At 37.4% G+C, this 23,794-nt stretch overlaps 1 protein-coding gene across 1 annotated transcript in view; it reads right to left on the bottom strand.

Moving 5' to 3' along the window:
* Positions 1 to 23,794, bottom strand: part of ZSWIM6 (zinc finger SWIM-type containing 6) — a 193,154-nt gene that overhangs the window by 64,417 nt on the left and 104,943 nt on the right. The window contains exon 2 of the mRNA XM_072749999.1: positions 3,756 to 4,112. Coding sequence (XP_072606100.1) covers positions 3,756 to 4,112 — 357 coding nt within the window. The remainder of the gene's footprint in view (positions 1 to 3,755; positions 4,113 to 23,794) is intronic.

Here is a 23,794-nt window from a genome sequence, read left to right as displayed (position 1 = left end):
GACAGAAAAAGAAAATATAAGAAAATGTGTAATAGAAAATACATTTATAGCAAGATACATATAATACTGAAAAAATCCAGATGTAAGTAGAACTGTGCAGTTCAAATCCAGGTTGTTCAAGGGTCAACTGTAATAAGGAAAAGCAACCAACAGAATCTTAAGTAGTATTAGGATGCGTTCACAGGTAGAACAAATAACCCTACTGTTATCAACATAGTTTGTATTTATTTACAAATTATGATTTTCTTCTAAAAAGGATTTGTCTTTAAGATACCTATTAAGATAACTGAAATCTAAATCCTATCCGGACTGTATTTATATAGCCAAGTAAAAGTAATTCTTCTTCTTAAAAGAAAACTTAACTCTTACCAATATTTGTGTTTAAGAGGACATCTTTCTTCTTAAAGGAAACACACACACACACACACAAGACCATACAAAAAAAAGTACTGCTTTAACAGTCTGGAGAATGCTTTGGAGGTGTTAGGAAGCTGGTGAGATCATGTAGTCAGATAACTGCAAAAACACTTTTAATCCCACCCTCTAGTAAGTCATCAATCTAACAGTTAAAATAAGACCCTCCAGGGAGCAGACTCCCCATTCTGTCACTTAAGGTCATGGCCTACTTCCTACCTCTCTTCTTTTTACCACTTGTCACATGAGGATGGAAGGCAGGAAGGGGACTCATATAATTGGCCCGCTGCCAGGCTAGGAGCGAATCTGATGACAAATTAAGTGAAGAGGAAGCAGGTCGGATAAAGTGCTCAAGTTCCCTGCTCTCGTGAAGCTGCTTTCATACAAAGGTATTTGAAAATCACATTAAGCCTAAAGCTAACCTGCATTCTGTCCTTGCTATTTCCTTAGATAACTTTTTCTTCTAATTTTAGAAACTCTGAAAGAACTATAATGTTATATGAACACTTTCTTGCATCCAACTTTCAGTGACATTGATTCATTAGTCTTACTATTTCAACATGGAAATGAATTTTCGAAGCTATTAGATAAGAAACTCTGGGGCTACTGTTCTTCAGAACAAGGAAGACATATGCAGAACAAACAACTGATTGTTGATGTGGACCTCTGGTTAAACTGAAACTCAGAGAATAATATAACCCTATTCAGGAAAAAAACAGAACACATAAAAGTTTAAAGAAACGATATATCCTATTCTTCCGCCTCCACTGAACAATTTAATAAGAAGCCACAGATAGGCTCCTGAGAAATCTCAGAGATGACTGTTAGCTGGCCTGAATTTTCACAAAGGAACAAGATTGAGGCAGGTGATAGGACAGAGCAGGAGCCTACCTGAAAAAGTCCTTTGAGTGCATATGCTTTTGGTGGGTCAAAGGTACTTCTGTGCCACAGTTGTTTACAATACTGTTATTTAACACTGGCACTCTACCAAGTAAAATGCTTTATCCACTTTAATAAAGCTGAGCCTAACACGGGGAGTATTAGAAGAAATATAGCTATATGGATGTTCCTCTGACATAAAAGCCATTTTAAAAGTATCTTACAGCATCAGGAGACTTGTAAAAGAATGTTCACAGTAGCTCTATTCAAAACAAGATCCATCAATAGCGGAATGGACGAACAGTGATGTTCTCCTAGCTAGAATATTCTAGAGTTGTGCTGTCCAATAAGGTAGCCGCTAGCCACACATGGCTATTAGGTATTTGCATTGTGACTATGCTGTGGTTTGAAATATACTATAAATATAGAACAGACATGAGATTTCAAAGACTTAATATGAAAAAAGAATAAACTGTCAATTCTTTGTTGCATTCATATTTATTAATATTGAGATAAAACATTATTTGATTTACTGGTCTCTTTTTAAATAGGCTACTAGAATATTTTAAATCAAACATGGGGTTCACGTTATGTTTCTATTGGACAGTGCTGCCCTAGAACAATGAAAATGAATGACCTATAGGTACATAAAACAATAGCATAAATCTTACAAACATGATTTGAATTAAAGTCAGGTAAAACTAAAACTAGTGTTTAATAATGTCAACAACAAAACACAAACCACCATGGAAGTGATTACCATAAAAACCAGGCAGTGGTTACTATGGGGAAGAGAAAGGAGCTTGTGATAGGGGATATATGGAACCCTCTCTCAAGTGTGGAGAGTAGTCTATTTTTGGGACCTGGATGTTGGTTCACTTTATTAATCTGCATTCATATTTTATGTACTTTTCTACATGTTTTATCTCACAATTTAAAAGGTTTTCAAGAAATAACTTTAAACTTGCTTTCTTAAACATTTGTATTAACCAAAGCAATTAATGACTTTGAAGAAACCTAAAAAAAAATAGAACTGAGTGACTGGTCCTAGATCTCAAATCAATATAACCAAAGAAACGAAAAATGTTAGGCCCCAGAGGTGCGTAGTCATCACTGTGTTACGTTCTTCCATATATTTTAAGTATTTTAAAAATTATATCTAAATGTTTTTAAGGCACTGCAACCTATAATTTAACCATATTATTTATCCTGTGTTAATGTGCCCCATGAAATAGGTGGTGGGCATATTTCTGACAAGTTGCACATATATTCTTGTAAGTCAACATATTTGCAATGTACAAAATAAGGAGCTGATCAATGTGTTTACAAATAAGTGAGATACTGTGTTCAGTGTAGAAATATCCAAAAGAAACCATTTTTGAGATTTCTTATACACAATGATAGTTATCTCCTTTTTTTTTTTTTGATAGTTATCTCCTAAATTCTCTCTGAATAAGTTGTAATATTTTTCTAAAATTAATTTATTTTCTTATTATGAGGCATTCTGACAGAAATGTCCTACTTTGGGAGTGCCTGTGTAGTTCAGATGATTAAGTGTCCGACTCTTCATTTCACCTCAGGTCATCATCTCAGGGTTGTGAGACTGAGCCCCATGTTGGGCTCTGTGCTGGGCATGGAGTCTGCTTAAGATTCTACCCCTCTTAAAAAAAAAAAAAAGATTCTATCCTTCTGTCTTTCCCCCATCACCCTCTCTACCTCTCTAAAAGAGGGAGGGAGGGGAGGGAGGGGGGGGAGGGAGGGAGGGAGGGAGGGAAGGAAGGAAGGAAGGAAGGAAGGAAGGAAGGAAGGAAGGAAAACGGAGGGAGGGAGAGAGGGAAGGAGGGAAGGAGGGAGGGAGGGAGGGAAGGAAGGAAGGAAGGAAGGAAGGAAGGAAGGAAGGAAGGAAGGAAGGAAGAGAGAGGGAGGGAGGGAAGGAGGGAAGGAGGGAAGGAGGGAAGGAGGAAGGGAGGGAGGGAAGAAATGTCCTACTTTGGAAAACAAATTTTAAAAGAAATTGAAAAAAAATCTAGAGTATATGCAAGTTAGTTTACTGACAAAGGCTCAAAAGGTGAATTAAATGACTAAGTCAGTATTTCCCATAACTAATTTATCTAGTATTTGATGAAATTTTACCAAATGAAATAGTTTAAGAGCCAAGCTTTATTAAATGAGAAATTCTTCTGAGCACAAAAGGCTTGGTATTCTAGCAGAATACACACAACACTTTGAAAGAAATGTTTTATGATGCAAAACTAAATTTAAAGAAATCTCTCTCAGTTATGTCCATTATACTTCAATAATAAAAAATAATTTAAAAAATCTTTTTAAATCTCTCTTGGTTACCTAAGAGCAATGCTGATGACCTAGATTCACATTTAATTCATTTTTATGCAGAAGAACTTTATTTCTAAGTGAAAAAGAACACAGTAAAAAAATCTACAGAATGAATGTCTGTAACTCACCGTGAACTTGGTTGATTTCTGAATTCTGAGAAAGAATTTCATCTGCTAATTTCTGAGCAGTTGGCAAAACTTCCGTGTGGTGCACTGTGATCAAATACTGTACAAACTTTTGTAGTTGGTCTCGATTCATTTGAAAGAGAGTCTCTGAAATGGGAAGATGGAGTTTGACCTGCTCTGGCTTGCGGATGCGGTATAGAGACAGCGCCACAACATGAGCACAATAAAATATGTCCTTGTTTCCACAGCTGCAGGTCACTGAGGTAATCTTGCAACGATCAAAGCTGATGGCCACGTTGCAAACAGTTTCTGGCTCCGATTGTATTGCAGGTTCTGTCACTGTGCCACTCAAGTGGAAACCTGTGTGAGAGAAAGGAAGGAGAAAGTTTAGCTGCTGTATTCAGATCCTATGAAGTACTTCTAATTCTTTGAAACAGGCAGTACTTGACAACTGCAAGAAAAAAAATTTTCATTTTCAAGTAAAAACATCCAGGCCACTCAAACATCCTCCCTACCTCCCCTTCTCGACATCTTACAGGTAAAAAAGGAAATGGTATTCCGCAGACATACTCAAGTATTTGATACACCAAAGCAAGAATACTAATAGCAATACACTGCCATCAAACCTATAAGAAGTTGTTAGATCACAGCTAATAAGCCATAATTACTCTGAATCTGTTATATACCTGACAAAAATCAGTGGTTTTCTTCCCTTAAAAAAAAAAAACAAAAAACTTTTCAAAGTAGGGTAGGCCAGCTTGGCTTTCTGCTCAACAAACTCCTCCCTACCCTCAACCTTTATTCTAGGCAGCCACTAGCATCCTCCAACCAACAATGCAACTCTGGAGTGGGTCTTTCACACAACACTGATCAGACTAATTTCTTTATTTAGTAAGTCTTTATGTAACGTGCATAACACATGCCCCAATACAGCAATGTCTATGAGCAATGTCTACTGGTGGAACTGCAAAAGCCCATCAAAGCTCATTCAAACCACAGTCTGAGTAGCTCATGATGAGCTACATGTTTAAACATGCTTGAACATATTCACACAAACACACACATGAGCACACAAAATCACCAAGTGGAAAGGGGCTTTACAACTTAGATCTACACACAAATCCTCCACACCCTCCAGGACTAATAGCCACGTGGCCACTGCTTATAATGGTCCAGAGACACTCACCGTATGAAGAGCTTACAGCCAACTGAAAATTGCCTCCCACCACACTGCCTATATGGACAGGGGACAAAACCTCCTCACTATTTTGCCATAAATATATGGAAAGCTAATTCTAAGTTTTGCTGTTGTTTTGGCACATCCACTTAGTTCCACCTTCCTCCTCTGACAGCCAAACTTGGAGGCAAGAGCTGAACCTTAAGGAGATCACTTTGGGAACCTCCAGGAGAGTGATCTACCTCAAGACTTTGGGTACCCAACAGAAACCAAAGATCAAAATGAAGCCTCTGGCTCTCTTCCAGCTTTCCACTATCTATGCTACTAGAATAAAGTTCATGAAGCAGGGCACTGTCTTCATTCACAAAGAGAAAGATCTTTACTATGAAGGAAATCTGAGAGGGATGGTAGGTGCAGGACATAAGACTGACAGCTGATGATGCCTAAAATTCACATGTGAGACACTTGAACCCTACGTATGGTCTCCCCCAAGGGATGATAATCAGGGCAGAGAGTCGGAAGAAACACTACTCACTACTCAAAGGATATCTTTCAGAGTAATATAATTTCATCCTAATAATTTGTATTTAGTAACTTAGTGGAAAGAGAAAAGTGTGGTAATAATTTTACCAAATTAATCAAATTAAAGAGAACAATCCCTAAAAACAAGTCACTAGTAAACTTCATGATAAAAAACCTACAGAACTGTAATACGATAACTTTACAAAGAGATTATATCCGTTTCAGAATGAATATTCCAGTCTCTTTTATCTCTTTCAGTCAAGAAGTTTTTGAATACAACAATTAAAGATACATAGTGATGTAAAATCATATTTTTTAAAAAATTAACATATTTTCCCATGGGGAAATAAAGTCACAAAAAAAGGTAAACCCCTAAGAAAATTTCAAAAGTGAAGAATAATAAGGGCAAACTTATCTTATTATATACCAGATGCACTGTAAGCATCCAGTAATTAGAAATCAATGGGATAGGCACAGATTAAGATAGAAACAAAACAAAACAAAACAAAACAATGGATCATAAGAAATAATTCGAAGAGTCCTCAAGTATATTCTGTACATTTAGTGCAAGGGATCTCTCAACATTTTCCACCTGTAACATACATATATATATACAAAGAAACCAACTGTAGGGGCAGCCAAAGCGGTACAGTGGTTTAGCACCGCCTGCAGCCCAGGGTGTGATCCTGGAGACCCAGGATCGAGTCCCATGTCAGGCTCCCTGCATGGAGCCTGCTTCTCCCCTCTGCCCATGTCTCTGCATCTCTCTCTGAATGAATAAATAAATAAATCTTAAAAACACACACACACACACACACACACACACACAATTGTAACTATGGGGAAAGATTTATCATAAATTGTTTATAAAATTGATCTCTCCAGCTTAACACTATCATCTCTCTCCTGGTCCACCAAAGTCAACATCTTTGTCTTTCCATGAAAGTGATATTGGAGAACTTCTCCAATCACAGGCTAAGCCAAGACAATTGAAGATCCAAGAGTTAGACTAGTTAGTATTTAGTCTGTAAGGGTATAACATAATGGGTGCTTCAAAAGAGACTGAGTTGAATACCAGAGAAGAGGCCCTAAAGAAAAGTGATGAATCCTCAAATAGTTTTGCAGGAAACTGCTTAAGATGTTTAAGTCAGAAAGAAAGAAGTACACTGAATGCTGCTATCATGAAATTATGCCAAAGGAAAAACTCATTACTCAATTTCATTACAACAAATATTTACTATTCTCATATAGTCTTTTAAAAAGCAAACTATAAAATACTGTGACTTCCAAAACAATTTAATTCAAGAGATTGTGAGAGCACACGTAAACATATACATGTCTTACAGAGTAACACTTTATTAATCTGATACCATCAAAGATTAAGACATTTCACGAATGTTCATTTTCCAAGAAATTCCAGATTATCTTTCAAACACCCAAACTCCTTGAAGAATTCCAACCATTTTTCTTAGAAATATTTCTAAATGTAAATTAAATACTACCCTGCCACCCTAATCAACTGGACCCATCTGGTGCTACCAAGAGAGTGGGCAACACTCCCTATAACAGGCAACTGCAGGTGGCAATATTTTTAAACGGGCTGTTTTTTTACTTTTCCCCACTTATCAGCCTTCCAAAGGACTCCTCTCCTATGTGGCTAGTCTTTTTCATTGAAAATTCTTTGTCCTTGGTCATCTGCACCTCTTATTTGACTACCTTGTGGCAACTATTAAACACTCTGAGGCTTATTTGTTTGGGGATTCCCCCTCTTCACTTTTAGGTTGGGATGGTTGATGTTGCTAAAGGCAACTGGCTTTACTTTAAATACAAGAAAATTACATACACACCTATAAGTGACAGCTGGTATATTGTTTTTTTTTAGACTATACAAAACTGAGTCCGTATGTACGAAATCCATCAGGACTCACTTCAGGACTGCATGGTCGTCTCTGATTTGAGAAACCTTTGAAATTTTGACTCCCTCTCAGTTGGTCCTAAATCATTCCAGAGCACACGGCAAAAGAAACAAGAATATTCCTCCCTCAACAACCCCTAGACAGCTACATAAGCCATCCTTCCTCCACCTTGTACTCCCTACCAACAGCCAGTCTTATCTCTTAGAGAGTGGGTGACCTGAATCAAAATAATATTCTTAAGAATGGATTTTACCTTTCTGGAGTTCTGACAAACCTTGATGACCCACTGTTTTAGAATTGCAAATACAAAATCTCTTTCTGAAACAGTTAACTGTTCTATATGACAGACCTGAGGACAAAGAAAGGGGCAAGCAATTAATTCTCAAAGAACCAAATTTTTCATCCATAAACCTTTTCTTATAAATATATTTCTTTGACTTTATAATCTGTCAATGATAGTTAATCTCCTAAGAGCAAACTTCACAGGGCAAACTCTTTCATCACCAACAAGTTTTATCAGTGAGCCCAATAAAATGTTAGTATTCACATTCTCAATCTGCAGACCTGGGAAAAAAAAAAAAAACAAAGCAGAAACCAAGGCACAGCACTGTAGAAGGTTTGGTAATAGAGACATTTTGATTCTGATCAGGCTCTCTCACTTAAATGCTGTGTGCTCTGGACATGTTCTTTAACCTTTCTGAGTCTTGTTCTATTCATTTGCAAAATGGGGCTAAAAACACCTCCTCCAGGTTGTTGTGGGGATTTAAATGAAATAACATATGTAAAGCACCTGGCACATAGTAAAAGCACTCGTTAAATTTTATTTCTCTTTCCTTCCCTTCCCAGCTGGAGAAACAGGGGAGGGATGTTGGATACATTCCCTACAACACTTTTTAAAATCTTTGCTACTGGAACCTTGGAAGGGGGAGCAAGGGGTCTCACTTGAGAAATGGCTTGTAAAATTAAGCGTAGCCATTGAGAATGTCTTAGATACTGAGTTGGATGGCACTAGCGGGATCACTGCTGCTTGACAACAAAACCAAAAATCTTCAGAGTCTTACACCTTTGTTTAATCCAGCTTTCTGTCCCCACCATCCTATTAAATTCCACCAACATGCAGTTAATTTTGTCAATGACTGTTACTGAATACACAGAGAAACTAGAAAATAATAGGGGAGAGATTTTTTTTTTTATAAACACTCATCCTGGGGAATCCCGAGGTGGCTCAGCGGTTTGACGCCTGCCTTTGGCCCAGGGCGTGATCCTGGAGTCCTGGGATCAAGTCCCACATCAGGCTCCCTGCATGAAGCCTGCTTCTCCCCCTGCCTGTGTCTCTGCCTCTCTCTCTCTCTCTCTCTCTCTCTCTCTGTGTCTCTCATGAATAAATAAATAAAATCTTTAAAAACAAATAGGGGATCCCTGGGTGGCACAGTGGTTTGGCGCCTGCCTTTGGCCCAGGGCGCAATCCTGGAGACGCGGGATCGAATCCCATGTCGGGCTCCCAGTGCATGGAGCCTGCTTCTCCCTCTGCCTGTGTCTCTGCCTCTCTCTCTCTCTCTCTCTCTCTCTGTGTGACTATCATAAATAAATAAAGAAAAAAAAATTTAAAAAAAAAACAAATAAATAAACAAACAAACACCCATCCTTATTTCTAAAATGTTACAATGCAGTAATTCTCAAAATATGGTCCAGGGACATACCCTCAGGGTCCCCAAAACCCTTCACAGGTTTGATCTAAAAGATCAAAATTTTTTCTCATAATTTTACCTAGACATTGCTGACCTTTTGAACTCTCTTGTAAGTGTACATTTAATTTTCCAGAAGCTACAGGATATGTGATATCACAGCAGAATGAACACAGGGACAGGAAAATCCAGCTCTTTTCCATAAAGACAGACATTACAAAGACTTTCAAAAATGTAATACAATGCCACCTTTTCCACTAAAATATCTTTTGTTTGGGGGCTACAATTATTTTTCCATAAAAGTATGTTCTTTATTATTAAAGATGTGCTAACCACTTTATTACTACTGTTACTTAGGGAATAGTCATTATTTTTTTTCTCGGATTTAATATCCAACAGTAAATATCAACAGGCATAATCCTGGTAAGCAAAGGACTTAGAAGATCTCAATCATTATGAGATCAGAATGACAAAAAAATTGCTATTAAAATGTACTGCTAAGAAATGGAAAAAATAAATCCTCTTCACCAAATCATTTTTCAAATGGCATTATTTGCACTTGGATCTTAGACTAGGTCAGTAGTGAATAAGACTCAGCAGAGAAATACTGAAGGGGCAAATTTCTCACACACGAATGAATATTCATATATCATCTACAGTAATCTAAATTAACAAGGATTAAAGTTTCTAGAAAGCAAACATTTACTCCGTCACTGATATTTTCAATTCCTTGAAAGCTGATTTTCCATATCTAAGGTTGAATTTCCGTTGCATTTTAAAGGGGATAAGGAGACCTATGATATCAGACGGGAAAGGTAACTGTTTTAAAATACACAAAGAATTTCTAAAGGTTGGCTATATTGTGCATGTATGCATATGTATGTATGTATGTATGTGTGTGTGTGTGTGTGTGTGTATATATATATATAATATATATATATACTCAGTTAACTGAAAAACTGCTACAAACTCAAAGCATTAGAAAATTTCTAAGCTAAAATAAACTGGCATACCTGAAATAAATATACACTAAAAACTCCTTCTTTCAGGGTACATTCTTTTCAGAAAAATATGCACCCTGTGCACGAGGCGCTCAAGTAACATATTCTTTGTTGAAAAAGAACTTAACAGAGGCACTGCTGTAGTACTTATACAAATACATCTTTCACCCTTTTCCTAAATAAAAAGAACCCCTGGGGAAATTAAAGGCAGAAACCAAGGCAATGTAATGTTATGGCTGAAAGGGTGGTAAGGGTTATGAGAGGTTTTTCTGTATTTTTTTTAAGCTAAGTCTAAAAATGCAAAAGTGTTAACATTTAACACTCTCATAACAAAATATTCATTGGTTGACTAAACTCATTATATTGTCTAAATGCAAAGTAACTAATATCTGATTATGTCCTTGGTAAAACAGATGAGTTAATCATTGCCTCCAAATGCCTAACTTTCACCTTTCCTAACTCTGATAAATACTGCACACAATCAAAAAAAAAAAATACTGCACACAATCCAACAACATGCCATGTTGCAATTATCAATTTAAAAACAAAAAAATTTAATTCAAATCAAGCACAATTTCCAGATCAGTACTACAGATGCGATAAGAGCCCAAGATGGAGGCACTAAAACAACTCAAAAATCAACTTGTCTAAAATATGATACTCCTTCTTCAACTACATAATTTTCTCAAAGGGAAATCCTAAATTAGAGAGACTGCATCCTCTAAGCTGGCTAATTAAATTCTCTAGCCCTAATTTCTAATACTAAGCTTAAACAGCTTATAGAAAGACATTAGGAGATTTTGCCGGCAATCACTAATGAAGCAGTTTCCATCTTTCAGAAAAATTATTTTTTAAAGGAAAAGCGTTATTTTTAAGTTCACCTTTAAAACGTCTATCTGGGATGGAATCATTCCTACAGTTCATTAATATTTGAGAGGAAGACAATGGGAAATTAATGCAAAGACCAGACTGTAAACCACAGCACACCATACAAACAACATAAAAATTTACGGAGCATGCACCGGATGGGCCCAACTGAGAGTTCCCAGCGGCATTCTGTTCAGTAGCGGTTTCATTTTCTAGTTAATGTATATTCTTGCACCATTTCATACAAGGATCCATATGATCACAATAACTATGTTAGGTAGTTACTTAAAATTATTTCTGAAGAAAAGACACTTATCCACTAATTTAGCTACCTACCATAAGCACCTGAAAGGAACATTAGTTTAAGGGGAATGTGGGGGGTTAAAAAAAAAAAATCACATCATTCCTTGTCATGCCAAATCTTGAAGTACATAAGGGTTACCCACCACCACCATTACCATCAAATAATTTTCCAGAATGCATCTCTGTATTTTAACATACAGGGATCCCTGGGTGGCGCAGCGGTTTAGCGCCTGCCTTTGGCCCAGGGCGTGATCCTGGAGACCCCGCATCGAGTCCCACATCGGGCTCCCGGGGCATGGAGCCTGCTTCTCCCTCTGCCTATGTCTCTGCCTCTCTCTCTGTGTAACTATCATAAATAAATAAAAATTAAAAAAAAAAGAATGTATTTTAACATACATATTTGAGGGAAACAATCATTGCCTAGCCTCAGAATTAGGCGATGAGGGGGAGGCTATGGATGGGGCTATAAACAAATTAGGTAGGACGTGACTTATTTGCACAACTGTAAAGCTGCACAGTGCTTAGGAATTTTAATCATTTGCTGAATCTTCTAAATTCCACTTTCTTATGTCCCAACCTTTTCTAATTCAGGCAAAGTGTTCTAGCCTTCCACTCTTCTTAAAGGCCAGATGAGACAGGATCCCTTGCGCCATATGCATAGCCCCCAATATCCATACTGCCACCCCTACAGTTCAGTGATTCCTCCTCTTCCCCTCCCCCATTTGGTCTCTCACCTGGGTCCTGAACTTCTGAAGTACAAATTATGTTTATAAGGGCCCTTTGGTGTCCAAACACCAACTCTTAGCACCTCTGCACACCTTTGTCTTACTTCCCAGGGTCCAGGCCTAAATCAGGCAGGGGACAGAAAATCCTTTTTACCTGTTTATTTCCTGTTGTTGCTTACAGCCAAACAACCTTCAGAAATGCTTGGCTGTTTGCTTTAGGAGCGGAAGTAAAGGAGAAACTCTAGAGACTAATTTTGTTTACCCACACAGCCAAGAGGTAAAGAGAAAAGTGAGCTCAGACCAAGGAGGGGAGAATGCACGCTTCAGTGGTCAACATCTTCCACCCATGCTCTGAGGCTCCGAGCATGAGCCCTCAATCCCAACAGTAGCCCCCATATCTTGGCCCTAACCAATCCCTGATGCCTACCTAAGGCAAAGACTATGACACATGCAGCTCTCACAACTGCAGAGTGGGCTATGATCACACTCCCCACCCCACCCCACCCCTTTAAAAAAAAAAAAAAAGCTGAGGGTTCTCTCTGAAAGGTAGTGGTACAATATACTCTGTCTGAATAAGGAGGGCTCTGAAGGACTGTTAGGAACATGGGTTTTTATAACCCAAATAATAAATCTGCACATGTAAAATCTCTCCACACCAACACAAAAATGATTTAAAAGGATGAAGGGAGACAAATTAACAGATCCAGACAGTAAAGAGTGTTAAGGTTTAAGGCCCCTGGAGGCAGAGCACTGCCTTTCATCTCTGGTAGCCTGAGATCCAAAACAGCTCCTGGAACAGGCCAGGCCCTTGTAACTGTGTCATAAGAAGGAAGTAATGCTCTTCCAAGCAATGCTTGCCCTGCCTTGCAGAATTCACAAATAACTAAAAGCTCTGGCTTCGAGCCCAGGATACTTTAAACTTACCTAATAGTTACCTCTTTAGGTAACTAAAGGTAAGAGGGTAACTCCCCTCTTACATTGATTTAAGCTAGCAACAGAAGTCTCTGACATCATCTAAGACAGCAGAAATCTGTGGCATTGCCATCACAGAGGAATACCCTGAAGGAAGTGCTCAAGAACCATTTGTTGGATGAAAGAATGCACAAATCCTCTTAAGTTCTGGGTATGTGGACCATATAGAATGGGGCTTCTTAAACTAGAATGTGCATCAGAATCACCTGGAAAACTGGTGATACTACCTATTGCTGGGCCCCACTTTATCATCCTAAGTGATATGCTGCTGCTGGCCCAGGGAACCAGTGATAGAGATTATTAGAATTACAACCTAAATAAATCTTTTCTAGTCAAAATACACTTAAGTGAACATAATAAATAGAACAGGAAAGAATATATACTCTGTGATATGTAACCTATATGCTCCCCATTCCAAGAAGTCAGGTATGGGATATTAAACTGGTCCCAGCATTAAGAAAGAAAAATAACAAAAAAATTCCACAGTAACAAAAAAATGTACTACTATCATAACTTAATACTTATACCTATACCATTCTACTTTTTTTAAAAAAAAAAAGATTTTTATTTATTTATGACAGAGAAAGAGAGACAGAGCCCATATGCAAACAAGCACCCGAGATGAGGCTCAATCCCAGGACCCGAGGATCATGATCAGAGCCAAAGGCAGATACTTAACCAACTGAGCCACCCAAACACCCCTAAGGCATCCTACTTGAAGTAAAACTTTCATTCAAAATCTAAATTAAAAAACAGAGTATTTACTTTTATAAAGTGTTTCACAATGTCCCATGAATCCCTCATAACTGATGATTCTTTGTGTATTCAAAACAACCAATTAATGAAAAAAATATTGGCAACTAGTTTAGTAACACATTTTTTGCCTAAGGGAAAGTATACCCTATATGAATAAGTCAGAGGCAACAGAGCATACAGGATAACTCAAGGTGAGGTAGGACTTCAGAATTTCCTTCCAATTCCAACACATCTCAGTTAAATAACCTCAGACAAGTAACTTAGACTTAATTTTCTCATCTATTAAAGGGGATTAACAATACCTACCTTCCAAGACTGCTCTAGGTTGTAGAACTGACAATGTACATTAACCACCACAGGGATTCCTTGTATGGAATGCCTGCTATTATTATTGTAATGGAAATGTAATGGTCTCGGAAGCCTGGCATTTTCTACATGTGTACTAAAACCTGGCTCTTTGGTGAGAGTATGCAGGCTGCTGGAAATGCCAACTACCAGGAGCATGCTAGAATTTCCATTAAAATAATGGACAAAGGTTGTTGTTATTGTAGTAATTCTACTCTAACATTCACATTTCCAAATTAATGGAACAATCATTTTTTTAAAAATTGTCCCCATTTACATAGTACACTGTAATAGTGATTGGATTCCAAACAGGGTAGAAAAGAAGGAAAATTAGAAGACTTGATTTGTCTCAAAATAACTTCTAGTTTCAAAAAGCAATTTTTCACTCCTACCTTATAAGAGCTCTCTTCCAAAATGTAAAACACCTTTTTTTAATCCCTAGCGTTTGCCTTCCGTGTCAATGTATATAAAATTATTTTCACAGCTCAAATCCATCTTGCCACTGAGCTGAAGACTAATTTAAAGTTGGATGCAACTATAAGGAAACTTGCAGTTCTTATTCTGGAAGAAAAAGTGACCACAGCTTTTCATTCCCGGTAATTTATGGCCTGAAGAGCAGAGTGAAGTTAGAACTTCTGGTATCTTCAAAGAATCCCAAGGAACTAGCCTTGCCACCAAGGCTGTAAGTATTGTTATTTCCCTGTATATGGAGGTCCAGCTGAGAAGAAAATCCTCTCTGTTCCATGTGTGTATATTTCAGAACAGTCAATAGATGGAATTTATACCTTGGCTAAAATGGTACATTTTTTTTTCTTTAAGTACATAGTAAAGGAGAAGCAAAGAAATTGGTCACCTATTCAAAATGTAGATGAAATTCACTAAGATTATTCCTACTCATATCTTGGAGCACTGAGATTACAGACGAATTTTTTCCTTGCGTTGGCTGGTGTGGGTAAGTCCTTTTTCTAAACTCTCTACAGTGAATACAAATTACTTAAGAGATACAAAAGAACTTTTGGTAAAATCAAAAAGGTGCTCTTGAGGAAAAAATCTGCCATATACATGACATCCAACACATGTTCTGGGAGCCTGGTAATGACCACACACCAAGTGTAAACACTGCAGTCATCATCAATGAAGCTTTGCCCTACTGGCCAGCCAAGCCTATTTCATCAACAGGACACTCCAAAGCTCTCTTTAACTCATGGTTTCCCAGCCCTCCCATGGCTCAGCCACTCTCCAGAGAAGAAGATGGATTACAGCACTCAAAGTAAACAAGGCAGAGAAAGATTGGGCTCCTGGTTCTAATTTCAGTCATTATCTAATGTCAGCCCCATGGGCAAGTTGCTTCGTATTTATTTCTTGTTCTTTTTTCTTTTCTCATGCATTAAATAAGGAAAAGAGATTATAGGAAATGATTTCTAGAAATTAGGAAGGCACGCAGCAGTAATGGAGAGTATCCATGACAAGATGAAGGATGGTAGTTGTCACACTCACTCACACAAGACCTTTGACTTGCCCTTGCTGCTACAGAGTTGAAGCAATGGTCTTCTCAAATCATTTGGAAGTTATGGCTCAGGGAAGGAGAGAGAAAATTGATACATACTGCTATTGCTGCGGTTATGTGTATGTCACTGGCATGTGGGGAGAATCTTTTAAAACTCTGAATTCAATATAAAAGTAAACAATTTTTATCTACATAAGTTTTAACCATCTGATTACACCTGATATTCTTAAGGCATGATAGCTTTTTATGTTCTATATCTAAAATCTAAATCTAATCTAAAAAATCTCAGATTGTATAAAAATAGGTAAAGTTTATGCAAAATGTATAAAATATAGAAAAATAAACACAAAAATCCATTAAAAATGAAACAAAACAAACGCATCAGATTATCTTGTCTGCCTTTACCACCTAAGCAGCAGTATTGTTTCCCTCTCCATTCAGTAATTATGAATATGAGTGGCTATGCTATACCATTCAACAATCACTTCCCTAATCCCCTAACCTGGTAACAGGCAATGTACAAGTCTCTGGAGAAGTATCCATGAATAACACGGGGCTCCGGTTCTGAGAATTCACTGGATTATTGGGCAACTGATTGCTAAGAAGTGACATCAAGGCTGTATTCAGCAACAAGAAAGAAGAAAAAAAGAGTACCCCCATTTCCCAAAAAACAGGGACCCCCATTTCCCAAACCACTCTATGTATGTTAATAGGTATTTATCAAAAGGGGAGAGGGGAGGGTGGTGTTCTGTAAGGTCACAGAATTTTGGATTACGTGGCACCCAAGCACCATCCTTTTGGAGACTGAGAATGTACCTCAGAATGGTAACAGCTCTAAGAATTTATACAATAAATGGAGTGCTACTGAACTTTATTTACTAAACCTTAAAAAAAATAAAAGGAGGGACACGTGAGTGGCTCAGTGGTTGAGCGTCTGCCTTTGACTCAGGGCATGATCCCAAGGTCCGGAATCGAGTCCCACATCAGGCTCCGGCAGAGAGCCTGCTTCTCCCTCTGCCTATGTCTCTGCCTTTCTAGGTGTGTGTGCATCTCTCATGAATAAATAAATAAAACCTTAAAAAAAAAAAAAGATTTTATTCATTTTAGAGAAAGAGAAAGAGAGGGAGAGCGTAAGCACAGTGAGGAAGGGGAGAGGGACAGAGAGTCATAAGCAGACTCTACACTGAGCAGAGCCCAATGTGGATATTGATCTTATGACCCTGAGATCACAACCTGAGCAGAAACCAAGAGCTGGAAGCTTAAGAAGAATGGTAGTACAACATCTAGAATAGCTATAGGGAAAGAAAACAAAACAAAACAAAACAAAAAAACACAGTTCAAGGTGAGCAGCAGGAGTTCTTCACTAGAGGCTCAACTGAGAGTTTAGAATCATAAATCAGCATGAGCCAATCAACAGGCTTTTGTGACTTTTCTCCACGAGTTTAAAAACTTAGACATGGAGCAGCCTGGGTAACTCAGGGGTTTAGTGCCGCCTTCAACCCAGGGCCTGATCCTGGAGACCCAGGATGAATAAATAAATAAAATTAAAAAAAAAAAAAAAAAAAACAGTCATGAGTGGCTTAAAGGCTGGACACGTCTAATCAACAATATTCCCCTTCTACTATTAAAGAACCAATTATTTATTGGGAAAAGTAAGCTGATTGTTGAAAGTCAATCTTCTTATAATGCAATACAAAAGAAAGCAAACCCAAGTTGCTATCTGCACAATTACAGTTAAAAGTTCATTGGCGGGGACGCCTGGGTGGCTCAGCGGTTGGGATTGTGATTGCGGGATCCGGGATGGAGTCCCACATCAAGCTCCCTGCAAGGAGCCTGCTTCTCTCCCTCTGCCTATGTCTCTGCCTCTCTCTCTCAATCTGTGTCTCTCATGAATAAATAAATAAAATCTTAAAAAAAAAAAAGTTCACTGACATTCTCTCAACTAGAAATATCTATTAATAATTCCATTAACCAGAACACCAGACACTCTCAAGCCATAATGGTCAAGAAAGGGGTTTACAATATTTTCCCTCCAAATACTAGAAACATGAGTGGCAAAGCTGAAATAACTGTTTGAGAAAGGACCCAAGAGAGTCTAACATGCAAGTCCTACCTTAGAGTTTATTCCATAATAGAATGGAACAGTACATGGTGTCCTATGAAGGGGGGACAGTTAAGATCCTGATGACATTCCTTAAGTACATACAACAGTGCCTGGCATATATCATATACTCAGCATTTGAGTGAGCAAATCAATAAACAAAAAATAAAAATTTTATTTAGTAAACTGATTAAACGAAACCTGAATATACCAAATTGCTCTGGTGTGAAAAGCTACAAGATCACAAAGTCTGAAAATTAATGACCCATGTGCCTTAGCACACAGAAAGCATATGTGAAGGACTAGTGAGAATTAAACTCTTACTATAGATAATTACCCTGTTTAAGTGTGACTCTTTCAAAATCTCACAGAAGTGCCACTAATAATAAATACACACTATTTTAAATAACAACTTGATTACATTTATTTCTTCTGAAAACCAAGTGTTTATAATGTAAATGAACAGATACATTCCATTTTAGGCTAGGAGAGCATTTCTGTTGGATGTAATACTAGTTAACATTATAGAAAGAACCAGAACCAAAATATTGGCCCAGAGCTCCAACCACAATTTTCCTCTCAACATCAAATAACTGTTAAATAAAATTGTTTATGGATAATATGATTTTATATTACCAAATGTTAGGATTTTTAAAAATTAATAATTTAAAATGGATAACAGAGCTCCTGTGCCAAATTTTTGAATACCATTCATTTTTAAACAAGAAATGTAAACCCAAATGGCTTCAAATATTAAAGAGTGCTAATTAAGTACCAATTATGTATATAGTAGATTAATGTGTGTTTCAGAATCAAAATAATGTGTCTAAGGATTGTCAGTATAATGGAATAAGAAGTGACCTGGGAAAGAGACTTGAGTTTTAATCCCAGCTCTGATACTAATTAGCGATTTGACCTTCAGTCATTGGCCTCATTTTCATATCTGCAAAAAGAGGCTAAAGGACTAGATCAGTGGTCCATTACCTTCTTGGGGGTGGGGCGGGAGGGAGGGTAGCGATCCTTTGAGAATCTAAAAAAGGGCAATAGATGTTTCTCCCAAATATGCATGAAATTATGCAGAGTATTTCAGAGTTCAAGTTCTGTTCTCTCCATTTATTTAGCTTAAGGGCATCCTTGTAGATAGATCTCCTTACAGACCCTCAAATTCTAAACTTTAGAATCTAACCAAGTGAAAACCAAAATATAGATACTCATATTCAAAATAGCTAATGAAAATCCTGACTTTTGCCTCAAATTATTTTTTTCTTTGGTTTATAATAGATTTTCAGGGGCGCGTTTTTTTTTTAAGAATTTAATTGTATTTAGTATGTATATTTGGTTTATTTTTAAGATGTCTGGAAGCAACTGGAATACCCTTAAGGATCCACTTACTTGGAGGCAACCAAACTTATTCATGAAAATAGGGGACTCCAAATTGAAATATAGCCCACATAATACTGAGCATCAAATGATGAAACAAGAAGAACTCTGGAAGAGGTTTTTAATGGGGATTAAAGAGGGAAAACTAATGAGAAAAGACTGACATCATGTATATGATCCAATGACTGGTGACAACTCTATTACATCATAAAACTCAACAGACATATTGAATGTAGACAAAAGTATAGTACTTCAACAACGTAAGAGACTACTCAAAAGGTATGTGGTCTAGTTTTTTAATCAGAGTTAATATGTTTATAAAAGCTACTTTAATTGCCTAAAATACAAATATATTGGATATACTGTCAAAGAAAATTCTGCAGTGTAAAGCAAAAACAAAACCAAAAAAATCTGAGGAATGAACTACATAAACATAGAGAACAGTTTTCAAATTCCGGAATTTTGAGGAAAAGGCAAATGGCCATACATTTGTAAATCAAATACATTAGCTTAACAAATGTTCCATCTAATTCAAACTAATTTCTCTGGCAGAGTATGAACCCTGCTATTTAAGGTTGAAATAAATTTGCCTCTTTCCCAGAGAAAGGTAGTGAGAAATTGTAAAACGTCTCATATGCAACAGAAATCTGTTTCCCTGCTTCAGAAACCTACAGATGTTAGGACCGTAAAATACAGAAGCAGTGAAGATATGATAAATGATAGCTACAGCAGGATCTTAATCTACCTGGGTCCTTCTCTTTCATTTCTCTCTCTCTCCTAACATTTGTTCTTTCAAATTCTCTCCACACTTCCAACCTTTGCTAAACACACTTGTACCTTGCCTCGTTCCCTGAGCTTCACTCCATTTTGCGAAGGCCAAGAGAATCTCTGCTGGGTCGACTATATTACCCAGCAGGCCCAAACTCCACTGGACCATTTAACTAACTGGGGCTATGTGCTGATCCTCTGAGCCAACAAATAGTTTCTTCCTTTGGAGACAGCTCTACAAGTCTAAGTTGACTTTTTTTCTTTTTAGCATATTTAAAGTTGGCATTTTGTCAAACAAGAAAAGGAAAAATCTAGGTTAGGCTGAGAAAAATATCAGCCTTAAAATGTTATCTAAAACAGTAAAGAATCACACTTAATTCTCTTTGATGATTCTTCTTCAATAAATTTTGGGGGTTTTTTCCTAAATAAATATATAAAAATTGTATTTACACATTCTTTTTGAGAATGCCTCTGATACATTAAATCTTCCTAAGAAACTGAATCCTCCTGATGCAAAAATGACAGCCATACTTAATGATATAATGCATGTTTAAGGGAGAAATCAGAAATGAAAGGCTGATACCTTAAAAGAAGACTACACTCACATAACCAGATTAAATGAGAATGTCATTTTCACGATCATGGCCTCACTAAAACAACAGTTTTGTAAGCTCAAAAACTTTGGCTCTTAATTCCTCAGAACAAAAGGTTCAGCTGGAAAAACTGAGGAAAGGAGGGTTTCTTCCCTAAATCAGCATTTTCATTTCACCAGGTTGATGAAAATCTTTTAAAAATGTATCAACACTTCATAAACTCCTTAAACAGTATAAAAAAATCTAATTTAACACGTATTTGATGGCTCAAGGTTATCATTATGAACCATATTTACTATACTATGTCCTCCCAGTAATGCCCTCAAGGCCTCACTCAACAGGGATATTGGCCCTTTAGCTGAAGAGCTGAAGAGCTGAAGAGCTGAAGAGCAACTGCCCTGCTGGCCCAATGCCTGGTCTGCTCTTTTTCGCTCTCCTTCCTTGTACAAGTCAGGTGCTCCTTTCTCATGCTGACATTTTGCTTAATAGTTGCATCTCCCCCCTCCCTTCTAAAATGCTGGTTTACATCCTCTAGGAGTTTGGAAACTAGATAACCATCGTTTTTTAGAGCTGTGTATAAATAAAAGTAAATGACTTCTGAATACAGACCTGAGGTTTTCTTTTGTGAGTTAAGGGCTTAGGCTTGAGTCTGGGGATACTGGTGGATTTAGCTTGGTAGCTTCAAAAGCCCACCTTTTTGTTCTTGTTTGTTCTCAACTGTATTTCAGATAGAAAATAATAATTAGAGAGAACAAATAGTTACTTTTTAAGTTTTCCATAAAAGTGCCATAAGCTCAAAAAGGCAAATTCTCTTAAGTACTTCTCATTACTAGAAACATAGGCTGTAAGAGCATTTCTGATTACTTTAATCACTACTGCCAACAGCAACGGAGTAAACTTACCTAATGGTCACCACACAAATCTCACTTTTCTCTCAGAAAAAAATGACTTTTAAGACAAACATACTTCAGTCTAACATAAGAAGGCTCTATGATTTTTAAGACAAACACCTTTTTTAAGAAAACTAGGCACACCCAGATCTTGGTTTCTAAATGCCATTCTCCAATAAAAGGAAGCAAAGCTTCTTGGAAAAACAGCTGATTCTAGGCCTGGGATGAAGAAAACGCTAATAGCGCCAGAAAGGAAGTGCTTTAAAAAAAATTGAAGCAACCGTCCCATCCTGAAAGAGTCCACTTAGCCAGGCTGCAATTGTTTAAGCAACAAAATAACATTAGTATTATATAACTCAATAAGTATGAGTCCATATCGATATAAATTATGGAATGAATAAATAAATGGACAAGGAACACATCCTCCTTAGAGAAGAATTCCAACTTATAATGTAGAAGGACTCAAGGAAATAAAAATCATGAGAGCAACAACCCCAGTAATATTTGGTGCAGGCATGATATGCTGACAATGATAAAATTAGTGGATAAAAGCTTTAAAAAGAAACAATATTTGCACAGCCTCAAAGTATCTCCCCTCCAGACAGGTAACTGTGGGATTTAGCATATATCCACCAAATCTTTGATATGCGTCCCTCCAAAGGTGGAGCTTAACCCTCTACCTCTTGAATGTGGCCTGGACTTAAGCAACTCTTTTCTAACGAAAAGCAAAAAACCTGTGGCTCTAGACAGAGGCGCATGGGTGGCTCAGACAGGTTAAGCGTCCAACTCTTGGTTTCAGCTCAGGTCATGATCTCGGGGTTGTGAGCTCTGTGCTCACACGGAGATTCTCTCCTTCCTTCTCTGCCCCTTACCCCCAGCTCATGTTCTCTCTCTAAAACAAAATAAATAAATAAAATCTATTTTTAAAAAAACCCACCCTGTGGCTTTATAGTGGACAAACTAGTCAGATATCACCTTAAGCAAGTGATCAAGGTTAGCATAACCAATAAGAAGTCACGTTGGTATCAATGTATCCCCTGATGCAGTAAGTGTGTAACACTATTACTTCTGTGATATTCTTGCAAAAAACGTGCCTCTGTCTAATAATGAGAAAAGCATCAAACAACTCAAATTGAGGAACATTCTACAAAAGTACCTGCCTAGTACTCCGCAAAAGTGTCAGCATCATGAAAGACAAGGAAAAATGTCACAGATTACGGAAGATAAAGGAAACATGAATAAAAAGCACTATGGTATCTGGATCGGATTCTCAAAGAGAAAAATGTTATTAGTAAAATGCTGGAAAAATCTGAAACAAGTCTGTACTTTAGTTAATAATACTGTAACAACGTTAATCTCTTAGTTCTGATAAAAGTAGCAGGGTTGTGTATGATATTAACATTAGGGAAGGCTCTGTAAATAGCAAATGGGAACTCTCTGTACTATCTTTACAACTTTTCTGTAAAATCTGAACTTATTTCAAAAAGTAAAAAAAAAAAAAACAACCTTTTTTGAAAGATTTTATCTATTCATGAGAGACGCAGAGAGAGAGAGAGAGAGACAGAGACAGAGAGGCAGAGACATAGGCAAAGGGAGAAGCAGACTTCTGCGGGGAGCCCAATGTGGGACTTGATCCCAGGACCCCAGAATCATGACCTGAGCTCAAGGCAGATGCTCAACCACTGAGCCACCCAGATGCCCCCCCAAAAAACCGAAACTTAATAGTTAACTTATTTTTTTAAGATTTTATTTATTTATTCATGAGAGACACAGAGAGGCAGAGACATAGGCAGAGAAGCAGGCTCCATGCAGGGAGGCCGATGTAGGACTTGATCCTGGGACTCCAGGATCACACCCTGGGCCAAAGGCAGACGCTCAACCACTGAGCCACCCAGGCATCCCAATACAGTTAACTTAGTATGGTTATTACTTAGACCCTAGCAAACAGGTCACAGATACCTGAGCCACAAAGATCCTTTGGGCCCCTTTAATATAAATTCCCAATATTTCAATTTAAAGATTAAGAGGACTTTTCATGCCAAGAGAAAGAGTAGGAAGACTCTAGAGAAATGTGTGCCATTTCTAAGTTGGAGACTTGAAATAATGTTCAAAGCAGCTTTGTACTATAAAACTGGCAACCCAAATATCCATCACTAGCAGACTTGTAAGTTGTGACATATTCATATGGTATAATACTACACATCTGTGAAAAAGAATGGATTATAATCACATCTGAGTTTTTCTTTTTATTGAGGTATAACTGACATATATTAGTTTGAAGTGTAGGTGTAAAACGTAAGGATTCAGTATTTGCATACACTACAAAACAATCACCACAGTAAGTCCAGTTAACATCCTAACCATCCATAGCTATAAATTTTTTCTTGTGGAAAAAAAATTAAGTTCCACTCTCCTACCAACTCAAATCCACCATACGGTATTACTAACCACAGTCAATATGTTACATATTACATTCCCATGACTCATTCATTTTATAAGTGGAGGTTTGTACCTTTTCACCCCCTTCACCCATT

The sequence above is a fragment of the Vulpes vulpes genome, chromosome 2 (assembly GCF_048418805.1).
Source record: "Vulpes vulpes isolate BD-2025 chromosome 2, VulVul3, whole genome shotgun sequence".
Taxonomy (NCBI): Eukaryota; Metazoa; Chordata; class Mammalia; order Carnivora; family Canidae; genus Vulpes; species Vulpes vulpes.
This window is presented reverse-complemented; position numbering and strand designations above follow the sequence as displayed.